Source organism: Candoia aspera, chromosome 1, assembly GCF_035149785.1.
Source record: "Candoia aspera isolate rCanAsp1 chromosome 1, rCanAsp1.hap2, whole genome shotgun sequence".
In the NCBI taxonomy this organism is placed as follows: domain Eukaryota; kingdom Metazoa; phylum Chordata; class Lepidosauria; order Squamata; family Boidae; genus Candoia; species Candoia aspera.
The window spans coordinates 149,484,630-149,501,932 of NC_086153.1; the positions used below are offsets into that span (position 1 = coordinate 149,484,630).

Below are 17,303 nucleotides of genomic sequence, written 5' to 3' on the forward strand. Positions count from 1 at the left end.
ACTGTGCTGAGAAAATAGAAACACACAAACACACACACACACATATAAACAGTGTGTTAAAAAAACACCATGAAAACAAAATATCGGTGCTACATTTGAGTTGCTTGGGAGAGAAAGAACACAGTCTGAAATGTAAATATGTAATAGCTGGTTTCAAAATGCAATATACTCTGAAAAATGAATGCTTTGCGGAACACCTTTTGTTAATAAATCCAATTAGTTAACATAAAATTGACCACCAGAATCTTAGGCTTGCAATCTAATTGAAGAAATGCTGGTCTTTAAATGACATTAATTTCATCTACGTACAATTGCATAAAATAGGAGCAAGAACGAAGGGGGAAAGCATCTGCAAGGATGTTGTCATGGGATGATTTTAAAAAATCCCTTCTAGCTCTGTCCTTATATATCTGAAATGTCCACAAATAAAGCTACAGGTGTGAGTAAACTGAGTCAAAGAACTCTGCTGCGCATCATCCACTCCATTAGCAATCCATCCTTAAGACACCTAAAACCCTGTGCTTAATCCCCCAACTTTGTCTTCTCCATCTGGGGATCCAGCATGGCAGTGATCTTGCAGAAACTGCCTGCATCCTCCCCCTTCCCTTCTCCTTTGTCTCCTTCTCAAGTCAGCCAGTAGCTCAGTTCTGAATCCACCAGCAAATCCACACTGTGAGTCATTGACTTTAGTCCTGCTCCTGAGGGCTCCATGAAATCAAGTTCTCTCTCCCATGACACAAATGCAATGCGACACAACGCAAAGCAAAGCATCAGATTTGCAAAGCATGTTAACCTAGCAGTTCCTGTGTGCCAACTGGTTAGAAAAACTTTTTGGTTTTTCCTTTTAATTCACATGATTATGTGGTGGCAGAAGGGAGCATTGGGTCAAATGGGCTTTCAACTGTGAAGCAAGGCAAGGAGAAAATGGGTCTAAAGGTTGGTGAGGAAATTGAGTTTCCACTGGTTTGCTGTTACAGCCATGTGCAGTAAGTGCCAGAACTATGTTTTGCAGCAAAGACAGAGGAAAAAAAAAAGAGTGTATGATGGGGCTAGATCTTAAACTCAAGACAGCAGATGGCTGGAACATTGCTGTTTTTGTATTGTTCTTTGTTTTTCACTGTTTTAACAATTGTAAACCACCCAGAGCATTGCTGGGAGTTGGATGGCATCATCATTATTATTATTATGACGATGACGATGATGATGATGTGATGAATTAAAAAAAAACTAGAATGACTTCAAATAAATCAGTAACTTTTTTTGGACAACAGAAAGTATGAGAGTACATTATGAGCACTGTCACAAAACAGTTATTGGGGTAGTGGGAAGTCTGGCTTTCCCATTCACAAAATGATAGAAGTGATCAATCACAAGACAAAATATAGACCAGCAATAAATACTAAAGGAAAAGTAACTTGGTAAAGGAGCTAGATCAATTACCAGGAAGAGGTGAAGCCTGAATTGCAAAATGCAGATCCTCTCTTTCTGAACAGTTTTCTGCTCCGATATTCACAGTACAAAAGGCAATCTGATGCGGCCCAGAAACAGGCAACTCAACTAATGAAAGGTACAAAGCAAAGATGATTCAGAGCCCACAAATCCAAATCATACTGCAGGACTCTCACACAAAGCAGAAAGAAATACCCCTTTTAAAGAAGTGATGTTAGGAAAACATTCGCAGAAGTGAAATACTGACCTATACTGCTCAATCTGTAGTTCACAGACAAATGTGTGCTAATTAATTAATTAATTAATAGGCAAAACAGGCATGCAAACCCAGGCAAGTAAGCCAGCTAACATCCACACTCCCCCCCCACAACACAAACAAAACAAAACACCAAAGCTGGCAAGCACATAGATTGGGTAGACACTAAATGGCCTCTTCACTTGGTGCACCAGTATTCTACAAGTGCCTTTGGAGTGCTTTCACACTCCAGGCTGTCTTTTTCTGTTTCTTTTTTTCCTTGGTCCATGTTAAAACAAAGCACACACATGTAGTATGCTGGTATTCTGCTTCTCAGTCTCTCCCACTTGGTTTCTCTTACCAGCAGAAACTCTTTCCAGAGTGTGTTGAGCGTGATGTCCAAATTGGGACCTCTGGCTTGTTCCTCTCTAAGACAGTCTGGAAGCCACCCCCTCCCCCCTTAGCCCTTATTCCTTGCCTCCAGTGGGGACAGAAAGTTGACACTGTGACCACTTGCTGCTAGAAAGCCCCTGCCCTCTCTATTCCATTTCATAGCAGGCCAAATACTTTGCATACAGAAGACCCTGTTCACTTGCTGGTGTCTCTAGATAGGACTGAAAAAAATGTCTGACTGAAAGTTTGAAGAGCTGCTGCCAGAAGATCAGATTGCTTCAAGATGGATGAATGTACGTCCCAACAAATTCATCCAGCATGTTAGGCATTTGTTTTGCTACTGGAAAACTGCCTGCCAATCTCCCCAACCCCTTGCTTCACTGTTCCTAGCTATTGTTTAATTGAGCCCATCTTAGAAACATGCCATTGTGATCACTGCTATTGGGGGAAAAGCCCTTGATTAAAAAGCTGCTGAGATGTCACCTTTGCTCAGCAGGGCTGATCTGGCACCATGGTGAGTAGAAAACTTCTGAGGTGCCTCGTGATGGAGTTTGTAAATGTTAATAAAAGAACTCCAAAGCAGCTAACAGCAATCTTGCAGAGTAGACGCGTGAGCCAAAAGAGAACTTGCACATTAAGCTTAATTGCGTTCAGAAATAAATTCAGTCTTCACACAATAGTTAGATGAAGAAAATAGAGATAGCTTACTTTTACTCAGTAGATCTGGATACTGGTAGGTTCATAGTAGAAAGCACTTAATTATCACTGGTTCTTTGTAGACACTTTCTATGTGGAATAGAAAGGGCGAGGAGCTGCATTCTGCAGCCCCACTGCTTGCATGTCTGCCCATGAGGTAGTGGAGATTGTTAATCCCCAAGCCCAAGGAGGAGGAGGAAGTGGAAATCAGGTGACCCATGTGACATCCCACAAGCACAATAGAGATGTGTTTACTAGAGCAACCCCCTTATGCTTATGAGACAATGCTGAGTTGATCCCTGATAATTCCAACACCTTGCTGTATTTGTGAAATTTTTAAGATCAGTCTTTCCTCCGTAGTAGCATATCAGGAAGAATGTATGCAATGTATGGCTCATAAACACACATTTGCAAAGGAAATATATGTGTCAAGGTGGGCAAGGAGGGCAGAAGCTAGAAACTTATTTGCTGCTCCTTTGTGAAGGAAGAGTGAAGTGACTGATGTTTGTTAGTTGGCTGAAGATGTTCTCTGCAGGTTTCAGACTCTTGAAAATGTTTGAAAGCTATAATGAGGATACTGTGGAGAAATCATGGGCTGATTTTAAAATGCAGTGGAAATGAGAGGTAAAAGGACAGCTGATGTAGCCAACCTCAGAGAATGAAATGGAAATTGAGTCTCTGTGGGGTTCTCTTACATCAGAGATGATTCAAAGACGTCACGTGATCAGCAGGGGGACATGCTGCCCAAGAACTGGATAAAAATCTGCTTTGGAAGCACTCATCATCCACACAGTATACCAGTGTTCCTCAACCTTGGTAACTTTAAGCCACATGGACTTCCAACTCCCAGCATTCATTTTGCCAAGGGGTGGAAGAGGATTAACTTTACTGTCTTTTTTGGGGTCCCTGTGGGCTATGGAGAACTGACCTTGGTGATCTCCATTACTGAATATGGTGCAGTAGATGACAGGGTGTTTAAAGCAATGGATGCAGACTTTCATAACCCAAGTCTAGATCTCTTCATCTGACCCTTTCATAATTCATTCTCTGGGAACTAAGATCCCAGGTCCTTTCATCTAGATCTTTTCCAGGGGTCATTTTGTTGAAGAAGGCCAGATCCAGCCTACTCTTCCATTAAGATCTTCACACATATATAAAAAGCTCATTACCAGCTCTGTGGATTCTGCACTCATTTCCCAAAAGGACCATCTCTTGATAGTCTGGATTCCCAGGCTGAAAGTGCAAAGCTCTTTCTCCCTAAATGAGGAATGGAATACTACATCCCCACTGGGGCAAGCAGAGAAGCCTTTCTGAAACTTGGATCTGTGATTTTGAAAACCTTTTTATCCTGGGACACTTTTTTTGAAAGAGAAATAGCTCAGCATGAAAGCACAGCTTCTCCCACCAGTGCTGTGGTTTGCAAATAATAATCTGGCTGCACCTTTGTGGACCAGCTGAATTTCTGAACACTTTTGGCTACTCCATATCAATTATGGTGTATGCTGAGATGTTTCATCAAATGTGCCATTTCCATTTATTACTCCGTACCCTTTTCCAATCATAGATTTGATAGGTTTTAAGGTGGCTTTGTTCTACAACTAAATGATCTTACCTAAAATAGACCTTCACTACTCTTTTAAGAACATGTAATACACTAAGACACCCAAATATACATTTCTTCCCCTATTAACATTAGATATACAATAAATTAGTGTATTTTACATTTTACTATGGAAATAACAAATGTCTCAGCATGTAATAGGAACTTGTTGACCTTGACAGGGCTTGGAAGCTAAAGATGATTAGCATTCGGAGGGGAGATCATGGAAATCCCAATTCTGTAAACTAGACTGGGAAGTACAAATACATTGTGGAAGGCAGTGGCAAGCCATATCTCCATGGCTGAAGACTACATGGCCATCCCATATAAACAGAGTCAAGTTTGGAGTCTTCATTTTTTTTTAATAATGGAAACACAGCATTTGCATTAACCTATACAATACTTATATTATTTTGCATGCTCATAAGATAGCTTTTAAAAAACCCATGGGTTACTTTACGCTAACTTCCATTCACCTGAAGTGAGTACACATTGGAGGAAATTTCAAGCATTCCTTCTCACTTTCCATGTATATTTATACTTCACCTTCTGTTTAATTTCTCGTGTTATGCTTTGTCACTGTGACTGTGATTTATTCTACATATGTAAATACAGTACATGTTTTTCAGTGGCAAAGTTGACATTTATTCCAAACAGTACTAGCAACAAACACTCTATTGATAAGTAGAACTGCTAAATTAAGATGTTTAAAATTACCCCTGGAAGTACTTGGACTACTGGTACAACGTGAGTTCTTCTAAATGTTTCAGCATCTAAATGTCAGATGATTATATTGATCCAATTCCCCAAACATCATCTCAATACTGAAATGTAGCCAAGGTACTGTAGCTGAAGTATATCTGACACTGACTTAAGTGGCTGATTTACAGTGGAGAGACTCAATCTTCTGTTCTCAAAGACGGGGCCAGAAAGTTTCAGTTTGAGCTACAATATGGCTTTCAGGCTTTACATAAAACATCTCTCTTACATTCAATATCCACAAAATAGGAAATGTTATTTTTCTTTCTTTCTCTTGAAACCAAACCATTCTACATATAGCAGATAAACATACACACATGTATATTAATTTACAGCACATGGATGAGATGCAATGGGCTGCACTTAGTGGAAACTATAGCAAAATATGTTGTTTATTTTTTTCCAAAAAGGATCAGCAAAGGAACAGCAGCAGGTGCTAATCCACTGGAGGCATGCCAAGATCATAAGCTACTGGATACTCTGGGTCAGATCAGTTCACCAATGGAGCTAAATTTAAAGTCTTGGGAATTAAAAAAAAGAAAAGAAATATGTAAATCTCATGACAATTAATTCTTTAAAGTAAACACAATATATTAATTGAGGTTTGCACTTTTGAAACTGCATTTCAAAGAATCAGAATCCAAAATGCTATGTAGAGTTGTTCTTAACTCCCATAACAACTCAGCCATTCATATAAATCAGAGATGTAAGACCTAAGTGAGCTGGGAGGGCCAATTCATTGTGAATCCAGAGATCACATTTGGAATAAATGCCAGGTGTTGGGCATTTACTGGGATAAGAGCCAGCAGAGACTAAACTGAAATTGGCCATTTCTGCCTGGAGTAGGTTTGACTTTCTATTGTCTTCCTATTGTGTAGCTATAATTGGTACATCGCCTGGGCTGGTAAATGAGGCGGCTTAAGCCAAAATATATTACTTCTCCCATGTATGGTATCTTCTAAATAGGGTCATCCAGGAGATGTAATCAGGGCATGGCTGATTATACGAATCACAAGCATGTCTTCTCCAAGACACAGAGAATCAGAAATTATTCATGATAATCTGAGAAGTGCTGTACTAAAATAGTTAGGGTGTGCTCTGTTCAATCCTACCAAAGGGCTGCCTTCTCATAATAATGGATCTTTATATCTGTGGAGCTGATTCTTTCCCATCCACAGTCCAGCAGAACTTTTCAAGTCTTTTCTATAGGTAATGAAAAATTCAGAAGCACATTTCTTAGCACAACTCTTCTGATCTAATTACTCACATATTACACACAACATAAGGAATTGGGATAGGCTAGGCTTGCTGTTGTATGGCTCTTCCCACCCTTAATTGTGTTCCTCTAGAGCAGTGTTTCTCAGCCTTGGCAGCTTGAAGAGGTATGGACTTCAAAGCCCAGAATTGCCCAGCCAGCCATATGAAGTCCACACCTCTTCAAGTTGCCAAGGTTGAGAAACACTGCTCTACAGGATTTAAAGAGTCCCCCGTTGGGGGGAGATGGGCGGTGATATAAATTTAAATAATAAATAAATAATAAAATAGAACATTCAAAGAATGGCAGCTCATTTCAGAATAGCTGTGTTGTATTCCCAGTATTTTAGACAATTACACAAATAAAGGATACCCAATTTTGGCCCAATAGACAGAATGAGAAATGGAAAGCTGACATTTTGTGGTGAATTTCTCAGTGAGGAAACCTGGGAAATCCATCCTTTGGAGTAGAAAGACAGTCCTCAACTAGCAACTTAAGGGAATGCTTTGGCAGTTACTTAAAATCTTTCTGGAGCCTTTTTCCAAGCACATTTGCTATGTAACTTTCTTGCTGTTTCTGAATCTTGAATTCAGATGCTTGTTTCCTGCAAAACAACAATACACAACCATTTAAAAAACAGCAAGAGCCCCTACCACATAATTCTGGTGTCAGATCAGGCATCCAGACTGAGTTGTCTTTACTGGTATATCGAATAACTCAAAGAAATAAATGGGGGACTACCCTCATGTGTACCCATACAAAGTCCTTCCTGATACACACACAGCTGGAAAGATTTATTACCACTCCTGCTTAAGGGAAAACAGTATGTGGGTGCTTAGCCAGTAATGGAGCTGGTTTAGATGTCCTCATAATCATACATTATTGGGAGAGGGAGGGAGGAAGGAATTGCAGCAATCCTTGAGCTTGTGGGCTTGAGCCATCATATCGTCCCTTGCTTTGGTAGTTCTGCAAGGAGGCTCACCCTTTTTTACTGATTTTGATCAACTGCACTTCTAATGAAACCAGATGAACTGTGTTTAATCTTAACCACTTTGCTGAAATAAGCTAACTTCATAACACATGGCAAGTAAATATTATCTCATGGAAATACCAACAAAAGGATACTGTTAAAACCATGTGATATCAAAACAGGCCAAGAGCCTTTGAAAACAAACTGGAAGGTGTTGCCAAAAGAAAGGCAGATAGACACGAAGAGAAAAGAGTAAAAAGCAGGAGACTCCGTTTATATTAGGAAGCCAACAACTGATAGAAACCAGATACCCTCAGGAAACAGGAATTTTATATCTCACTAAATATTATGCCTGCTTTTTCTGTTGATTACATATTGAGACCTAAGGAACTAATAGAAAGAGGACAATTTGACGCCAAACATTATAGACGTAACAAGGATTAAAATGGAAAGAAACTGATTATGTCAAGAGGACAACTCAACCATGCTACCTCTAGGAACTGGGCTGGAGCAAGTGGAAACTGTGACCAGGAGGGGCTTTGCCCAGATTCATCTTATGGGCCAACTGTGCCTATTCCTGGACAGGGAGGCCTGCTACAGTCACTCAGGCCTTGGTCACTTCCTGGTTGGATTACTGCAATCTGCTCTACATGGGGCTGCCCTTGAAGACCACCTAGAAGTTACAACTCATCTAGCATATGGCAGCATGCACAGTGCTGGGCACCTCTTAGTTTGCCTATATCAGTTTCCCAGCCACGGTTCTGTGGCACCCCAGGGTTCCGCGAGAGGTCACTAGGGGTTCCCTGGGACATCACGATTTATTTAAAAAATTATTTCAAACTCGGGCAACTTCATATCAAAGAGGTAAGTTTCATTCTTTATTTTTAGTTTAAGAACACTGTTAATGCATATATACAGGCCTACCCATGAAACAAATATAACAATTTTGTAACTTCTGGCCTGTATTTGAGCCTGAATGTGCAGGGGTTCCTTGAGGCCTGAACAATATTTCAAGGGTTCCTTCAGGGTCAAAAAGTTGAGAAAGGCTGGCCTATGTTGTTACATGATGAACTGCACTGGCTCCCAGCTTCTTTCCAGGTGCAATTCAACCTTTAAAGCCCCGCATGGCATGGGGCCAGATTATTTGTGGGAATGCCTCTCCCTGTGGATATCTGCCTGCCCCACCAGGTCAGATACAGTGGGCATGCTCCAGGTCCTGTCCCTTAAATGTTGCCATCAAGTAGGACTTAGGAACCATGCCTTTTCTGTAGGGGACTCTGCCCTACAGAACATTCTTCTCCTACAGATCTGGCAGGCCACTGGCTCTTCCCCCAGGTACCAGGACAGGGTGAGATGGAAACTCGTTGAAGGCATCCAAGGAGGATGGCTGTGATGCCAAGTTTTTGTTTTTATGGGGTTTCTTTTTGTTTGTTTTACAGGTAGTCCTCACTTAGCAACTGCTTGTTCAGTGACCGTTCAAAGTTATGACAGCACAGAAAAAAGATTTACAACCAGTCCTCAGACTTGCAGCCGTCGCAGTGTCCCACAGTCATTTGTGACCTTCACAGCCAGCTTCTGATAAGCAAAATCAATGAGGAAGCCGGCAATAAGTTGCAAGTTGTGGTCACGTGACACTGTGCTTAACAGCTATGGGCAATTCGCTTACCCACTGCAGCCAGAACTGACGTTCTAAGTTGGGCGCGGTCACGTGATGCATCACTTTCTAACTGTGTCGCTTAGCAATGGAGTTGCCGGTCCCAGTTGCAGTCGGTAAGTGAGGACTACCTGTATTGCTGTTGTGAGCTGCCCAGAGTTGTGTTCTAAGATGGGCAGCCATACAAATGTTTTAAATAAATAAAATAATACGTTTTCACTAAATTTACTAAAAGCATTTTAAATAAAAGAACGTTGGTCTCCTGCTGGAGTGAACCACCAATAACAGAGGGAGAAAGAAATCTCTGCTTGAGGTACCTACTTTAAGGTTTGCTTCTGCTTGTTGATGAAGTGACGCAACTCCTTGATCTCATTTTCCTTGCAGCTTAGAATGTTTTCCTGCTTTTGGATATGGGTTTCAATTTCTGTAACAGGAAATTGGGAATCATTTAGTTTTTCCCTTCCTAAATCTCAAAAGGCTACAGCAGAATCCACTGGTGAGTTTCAGTGAGCAGATCCATTTCCTCTCCTCTCAACATGCCCTTAGAATCCCAACCTCACACAGCAAATGTGAAGAGCTGTGTGTCTAAAAACAAATTAAGCAGACCAGTCACACTGCAAGGTAGATGTTATTTTAAAGCATGCATTTAGAAGTGTTTCACTAAAAAAAAAACTAGTGGTCTAGTGGTGAAGGCAACAGGCTAGAAACCAGGAGATGGTGAGCTCTAGTCCTGCCTGAGGCACGAAAGCCGGCTGGGTGACCTCGGGCCAGTCACTCTCTCTCAGCCCAGCCCACCTCACAGGGTGGTTGTTGTGGGGAAAAGAGGAGGGAATATTAGGTATGCTTGCCGCCTTGAGTTATTTATAAAAATAATAGAGGGATAGAAATTAAATGAATAAAATGTGCCCTTCAAACATTTAAAACATCTATTGAACTTACCTGTACATTTGCTTATAAGTTTGTCCTTCTGAAGTGACTGTTTTAGCACTTTGCTGTTTACTTGAGAAAGCCTACAAGGCAAGTAACAACGAAGCAGCTTCATTTACATATTCGACTGGCCAGCGCCATTAACTGCAGCTGGAATAGGGACTCCATACCTTTTTGGTCATATTTTGGATAAAATGAATTGGAGCTAGTTATACGTATCCCTTAGGGTATTTACCAGAGTCACATCTGAAACCTGGAATTGTCTGACCTGCAGGGCAACATCAGTTATGCCCACAAATGGACTCCCTTTAAGCTTCTGCTATTTATTTCATATATTTCTATTATGTTGTAGTGACTCAAAACATTCACATACAGTTCTTTATAGCATTCAATATTGTTGTACATAATAGTAACAAATTAGTTCTCTGAATGTGGGCATTGCCCAATGGCAGTATCCAGAAAGAGGGATTGTCAACAGGTTTGGTCTAATTCAGGGTTCTCCAAAGGGATCAATAGGACTGTCCATACTTGTTGCTGTTATTAGTATTATTATTCATAGTACTATTAAAATATTTATTAAATTATTTTCATACAATAAATGTTTGGGGGCCGATGAACAATCTTAAACTTCATGGAGGGGTCAATGAGTTGAAGAGCTGGGGGGCTCCTGGTTTAATCTCAGTATTTACAGAGAGAGCCAAATAGCCAACAGCATTCCACATTCCAGAATTTTGTGGCAAGTTTCAAATCTGCTGGTTATATTTTGAGACTTCCGGTGGGATTATGGCAGACTGAACAGCCCTGCCCACGAGCGTCGTGGGCAGAGTTGGCATCGTAGCAGTTTTTTCGGGCACAGGCTGGCTCTTTCTATATCCCAAAGCGTTTCTCCAGAGTAAGGAAAATGCTGGGAATTGACCCATTTGTCCTCCAGACAGTGAGTTGTAGCCAGGAGATTGTGGACAGCGTGCACAAACAGTAAGAGTTTGCCGGGAGGCTGGGATTTCATCTTTTCTGAGCTGCGCTGCAGCCTCTTAATGGGGAAGTAAGTCCTGCCTTCCCATTTCTAAAGCACCCAATTTATTTTTTAAGTTTTGTACCCTAAAAGAAGCTTTCTACAGTAAGAAGAAATAGAATCCTGTCATGAGTAAGGATGGTGAGCAGGGGGCTCCCTTCCAGACTGTTAAGCGCATGCGTAGCACTGAGGAATTGGTGAGCCATTCCAAGAGGCACAGATTGGGACCGCCTTAACCTGCAGGGTTTATATGGCTGGGTTTTCCCACGTTTGTTCAGTTTGTTAGGATTACTGTTGTGTATTATCAATAAAACATTAGAGACCAGTTCCCTGTCTCAGAGTGTTTCCTGGGAGTCAGGACAAATCCCTTGGTAATTATCATTACTTTTGGATTATATTTTTAATTTTTATTTAAAAAGTTTTGGCTTGGTTTTCCCATCTAAAGTGTAACAAGGGCTGAGAATACATAATTGCCTTTCTGTTACTATTTCTTTTGCTGAATTTGAAGGATAGATTGTTTTCCTACCTGTTGGATCTGCTGTTGTAAATTTTTAGCTTTCTGTTCACTTTCTCTGGGACTTGTTTGCTAGTACACTTTTTCTTGTCAATTTCAGACAGAAGTTTTTTATTAATTCATTAACTCCTATTTGTACCAGTCAACTAGCTAGGCAGCACCATAATCTACTGCCTGAAGCATGGAAGATTTTAAAGATTTCTCAAAGTTCCATCGTGAGCATCAAGTAGGCTTTTAAAGAGATTCTTTCAGACTCCTGCCAAGCTATTCTGCAGAGTGTTCGGGATATTGGAGAAGGGATTGTTGCTAAAATGTGTCATCTGGCTGAAAACACTGATGGATGAAGATGATTTTGGGAAAGATGGGGACTTTTCTACTGTCAGTGAGATTGAAGTAATGAAGATTGTGGTTTGGTGTTGAGGAGGTTAAAATGACAGTCTGAGTTTAAGACTGCACAGAGAGTTACCATGCTGGGAACTGTTATGACTACCTGAATCAGTGATATGGGAAAGAAGAGAATACGGGGGGGGGGGGGATTCTCAGATGAGAAGTCTGCGTCTTTGAGATGGGCAGTAGGGCTGTTGGGCTTTTCTAAAGCAAAAGGAAAAAAAATGCCTTCTGTGTAATGGGGATATGTGTCAATGCCCTGGAGGGCTAAAAAATCAAGAACATGTAACTGGACTGATAATGAGGCTATTATGATTTCATTTTTTTTAACGATTTGGACTAAGATTTACAGGATTTTTGATTTGTAAGACTTAAAAGGTATTGATAAGATATATTTTATATTGTCTTTCAAGTTTAATAGGGTTAAGACTGTTGTAGTTTTATTGATTGTAAAGGCAGACAATTTATATATTTTTATAATTTGATGTTTATTATAGTAGACAGAAACACATAGAATAGTGGTAGGAAGGAAATAATTAAATGGATGGTGTTCTAAGGTGGAGGGAAGTTGAACTAGAAATACACATACACACACACTTTTTTATATATAAGGGGAAGGAGCAATTGTATTAGTGATTAATACTTGTGTTAATGGAAGGATTTATAGAAATAATGTGATCATGGTTTGATATAAAGATTTGATTATGGAAATTTCTGTATATTCTTGCTGTTGAAAGCTGGAAGTCACCTTTGTATGTAATCTTTACAATTCTCTTTTCTTGTGATTCACACTTTTTAGTTTCTTTTTCTTTTTCTGTTTGTAGTTTTGTTTTTCTGTAGTTTTTATCTTTGTTTCAAATACAATAAAAAAAAAAAATCAAATCTGGTTATATTTCCAAAAGCAAGTAACATGATTTAATGCAATTAGCTATGCTTAAATCTACTGAAACTGGTGATTGAAGCGGCCCTGACTCTGCCTATCATCAGGTTTCATTTCTCCCAGCATTTAGATGATCACTGCTGCTGCTAGCAGTACATGGTTGATTCAGAAGGTGGGAAAAGGGCAAGTGATGGCCCCATAAGATAGACTATCCAATGGCTAATTTAAAGATGGTAAAGGCGATTTGACACCTTCCTTTTATCCCAGCCAAACTATAAAACCACTTCTGTTCATAGGGTGTCCCCCACCAAGTTACAAGCGTACGCGTTTTCAAATGCTTGTTTCTCCCGCTCAAGTTGTTTCAACAAAATATCAATCTCTCCTAGGGCGAACTCCAGACGTTCAGATGTTATAGCTAAGGTATTTTTCGTCTCTGCATGTTCTTTCTCTTCCTTCTGAAAATTAAAGTACAAGTGAAGAATTCATATTACTAGACTAAATGTTAACCAGTAAGTACCATCTCTGTTTTCACCAACATTCAAGTATTCAGGTAACTCTGAAACCATTATAATCTTACAGCGCAATTCTTACAAATGGAAACAATAACAACACATGTAAAGGTCACATAACAACCAGGATACAGCTCTTCCAGATATCACAGAAATTTTACTTATCCCTACCTTATCTTTACACAAGAAATATCACAAATTAGTAACTGAAGCTTATGCACCTCTAGTTTCTTCACAACAGCTTCATATTCCTCCTTGTTTACTGAGTTCTCTTCCTGTATTTTTATCTATTAAAAAAAATACATTTTGTAAATCATTTTTTGTATATAAGAACCTTATCATTAGGTGAGGTCTCAACTTCATGTAATTAGATCTGTTGAGTTAAGCACATCTAAATATAAAATTAGCCTGTTTAAAGATTATTTCAAAACAGTTATCTATTTTAAATGACTACAGCTATGTTCAAACTACATGGCTGATTAGGAATCTGTTCATCCAGTGAATTAACTGTCCAGTGGAAGTGTGTGACCTGGAATGTCTCTGTTGTCCTCATGGCCTGGTTTTTAGTTCTCACAATATGTGCAAAGGAGGCTGTCACATCCTTCTTTATTAATTATATTTTCATTAGTACACAAAACAACGAAGTCTACAATGGGCCAATTGGGATAAGCATCTTCTTATATAGTCATGGCCTTCATTTCCCTCATACACTTCTGTTTTTTTTATTCACCCCACCGGAGGAAAAAACTGAAAACCACAGAGTGTCTGCAGACTCCCCATTTTCATTAGGCCTACAATGTTGTCTCTTCAGATGTGCAAAGGAACAATTAACCTACACCACCAGTCAGCTGTTTGCATAATGCAAATGACCAGGTGTAAGGATGAGTTTTCTGACCATACTCCTCAGCATAGTTGTAGCAACAGTGGCATGGAGAAAGGAATTTGTCTGAGTGACAAACTCACCTTATACACCTGGGCTAGATTCTTAAGAGTCTAAATGTGTCCTGCAGGCTATCTTTATATTGTAAGAATGATAAAACATACTCCAAAGATCAGTGTTTCCAGAGCTCTGTTTCTAGCAATGGCTGTCACACTCTGGCCTTTTCCCACTGTCATCCCTTATGTGTGCAAGAGAATTTACAGGCACCAATTATCTTTGGCAACAGGCTGAAGGACAGGCCACAGCCTCCAAACACAACTGTTTTATTACTTAGCATGACTTATAATCAATTTGATCCCAGCGGAAGCTGGATTCTCTCTTGGGTAGCCAGCTCAGGTCGACTCAGCCTCCCATCCTTCTGAGGTCAGTAAAATGGGTACCCAGCTTGCTGGGGAAGGTGACGACTGGGGAAGGCCATGGCAAACCACCCCGCTCTATAGTCTGCCAAGAAAATGTTGCAAAAGCAGCATCCCCCCAAAGGGTCAGACATGACTTGGTGCTTGCACAGGGGACCTTTCACCTTTCATAATCAATTATATACTGGGCTCTCAACAAAATATTGCAGAGTGAAGGACTCATATTTAGTACCCCTTTCACATGGCATGGGTCCAGGTTACCTGAGGGACCATCTCATCCCCATTACATTGACCTGTCCCACCCGGTCAGGCAGAGAGCGCATATTACGGACCCTGTCCATGAGAGACTGTTGATTGGTGGGACCCAGGAAGCGGGCCTTCTCTGCTGTGGACCCTGCCCTGTGGAACACTCTTCCCCCAGAGGTGAGGCAGGCCCCCTCTCTCCCGGCCTTCCAAAAACGGGTGAAGACCCGGCTCTGCCATTTCGCATGGGGCACGATGAGGGGTAACCAAACCGGGGATGGTTAGCACCCTGAAGATGCTCCCATAGATCAAGAACTTCTTAGTTGCCATCTATGCCTCAGAATTTATTTATTTATTATTCCAATTTCTATCACCGCCCATCTCCCCCTGAAAAGGGGGACTCTGGGTGGTTTACAATAAAATTAACCATTTAAAAGCATCAAGATATAAAATTACAAAGCAAGCAACCAAGATACTAAAATAATACATATAAATATAAAATCCAAGTGGGGGATATTATATTCTGTAGGGAGGACTCTATGACACCAGCCTTCCCCAGGAAGAGCTGTTGCCCTTCCCATCCCAGGTGAGGTGGCAGAACCAGGTCTTCAAACCCTTCTGGAAGGCCAGGAGCAAAGGGGCCTGCCTCACCTCCAGGGGCAGAATGTTCCAACGGGTGGGCACACTGCAGAGAAGGCCCGCCTCCTGGACCCAATCAGATGGAAGTCCTTTACAGATGGGGTCCGTAGCATGCCGTCTCTGCATGACTGGGTGGGACAGGTTGATGTTATGGGGATAAGATGGCCCCTCAGGTAGCCTGTCCCCATGCCATGTAGGACTTTAAAGGTCCCAACCAACACCTTGAATTGGACCCAGCAGCAGACTAGCACGCAGTGCAGCTCGCGCAGCAGTGGTGTCACATATGCTGATCTCGGGGCACTCATAACTGCCTGCACGGCTGCATTCTGGACCAGCTGAAGCTTCTGGATACTCTTCAAGGGTAGCCCCACACAGAATTCATTGCAGTAGTCTATATGGGAGAAGACCAGGGCATGAGTGACTGTCCAGAGGGCATCTCAACCCAGGAAAGGGCGTAACTAGTGCACAACACGAAGTTGTGCAGAGGCCCTCCTGGCCACGACTGCCACCTGCTCTTCGAGCAGGAGTCGTGAGTCCACGAGGACCCCCAAGTTATGCACCGGGTCTGTCTGGGGCAGTTCAACCCCATCCAGAACTATATTACTTATTTAAGAACATCGTTTTATTGTATTTTAATTATTATTTATTCCTGTTTTTTAAACCACCCAGTCATTCTTTGAGTGAGAAGGGCGGTGACTAAATTTGAAAAGCAAATAAATAAAGTGCTCTCTGACCATCGTGAGTTTGTCAAAAAAGGATACCAGCCTGAAATTTGCTGTCCCTATTGCCAACCCCTAAGCTGCCTGTGTCAAGTCACTGTGGTCACCTGACCACCCTCCAAGGCAAGGCGTGGGGAAAAAATCCTGGCAGAGTTTCCGCAATGCTACCTTAACCCAGAGACAGTACAGCTAAGGGCAACATAAACCCGCTCCACTCATGGGCTGGGGACCCGAGGAAGACAACACCACGCAGACCTCGAGAACGAAAGGGCACGTTCGATGCGAATGGGGAAAGGCCCTGCGCCCGCTCCAGGTACAGTGTTTCTAAGGTATTTCTGGGCGTTTGCAAATCTTGGCATTCCTCACACTTGACCGAAGCAGTGGGGCAGTTTTAGAGACGATGCTCTCCTCACCCTCAGCAAACAGGAAAAAATAAAGACTTGTGTACAGTACAAGGATGTCGGGTAAACTACGGGCCTTCCTCCGGTGCGGCTTCTGCCCCTCTCCCGGCCGGAACGAGGCGACTTCGAGCTGCTGTTCGGCACCAGCTGCTCGGCCAGCTTTTTCAAGAGTGCGGGACTAAAAGTCCCAGGCTTCTGAATTTAGGCTTTTCATAGTCCAACGCATCTGGAAGCGCGCGAGAGGGAAGGAAGCTGCCGAACGCGGAGTGCGGCTCTCGCATCCCCCCTGCCCCACCTTTCGCCTCAGTTGGTCCAGTAAAGTCTCCTGGACCTCGATCAGCTCTCTCAACTGCTGGAAGGCCGCGGGCGACGCCATTGAGCGCCGGGTTTCGGCCGGTGAAAGTAGCCGCGCTTCCTCCTCCGGCCAAGCCAAACTCTGCCTCAGAGCCGCGGGCACTCCCGTGCGACGCCCCGGCTCCCGCCGTCAAAAGTAACCGGGAGCGGCGCGACTCCGCCTCGTTTTGAATCCTGGCGAGGGAGCTGCTATTGGCTGAAGGCCCGAGGCGCCGCCTCCCCGTTCGAAAATGGAACTCCCGGGTCCTAAAGGGAGGGGCCGAGCCTGGGCGCAGAGCCGCGCTTTGCTTTCCTGCGACGCGCGGGGTCCTCCCGCCGCCTTTGCGCTGGGCCGAGCGCTGTGGCGGGGCGCGTTCCCCCGATGCCTCCCCGCATGGTGCTGGTAGGGCGAGTTGTGCAAACTCACTTAAT

The 17,303-nt window shown here is 42.3% G+C and overlaps 1 protein-coding gene across 3 annotated transcripts; it reads right to left on the bottom strand.

Moving 5' to 3' along the window:
• Positions 1-5,495: 5,495 nt before the first annotated feature.
• SPATA24 (spermatogenesis associated 24) lies at positions 5,496-16,954 on the bottom strand. 3 transcript variants are annotated; one of them, XM_063315598.1, is made up of 8 exons: positions 16,834-16,954; positions 13,462-13,527; positions 13,056-13,186; positions 9,951-10,021; positions 9,333-9,435; positions 6,905-6,991; positions 6,245-6,335; positions 5,496-5,652 (listed from the first exon to the last, which is right to left on the bottom strand). In XM_063315598.1, the coding sequence occupies exons 1-7, from the start codon at positions 16,912-16,914 to the stop codon at positions 6,260-6,262; spliced, it is 615 nt and encodes a 204-aa protein (XP_063171668.1). In that variant the 5' UTR covers positions 16,915-16,954; the 3' UTR covers positions 5,496-5,652; positions 6,245-6,259. The 3 variants fall into 3 exon arrangements, 2 of the variants coding, with proteins under 2 accessions (XP_063171668.1, XP_063171678.1); XR_010068747.1 differs by lacking the exon at positions 6,245-6,335 and having other exon boundaries at positions 6,803-6,991; positions 16,834-16,948; XM_063315608.1 differs by lacking the exon at positions 6,245-6,335 and having other exon boundaries at positions 16,834-16,948.
• Between the last annotated feature and the right edge of the window lie 349 nt (positions 16,955-17,303).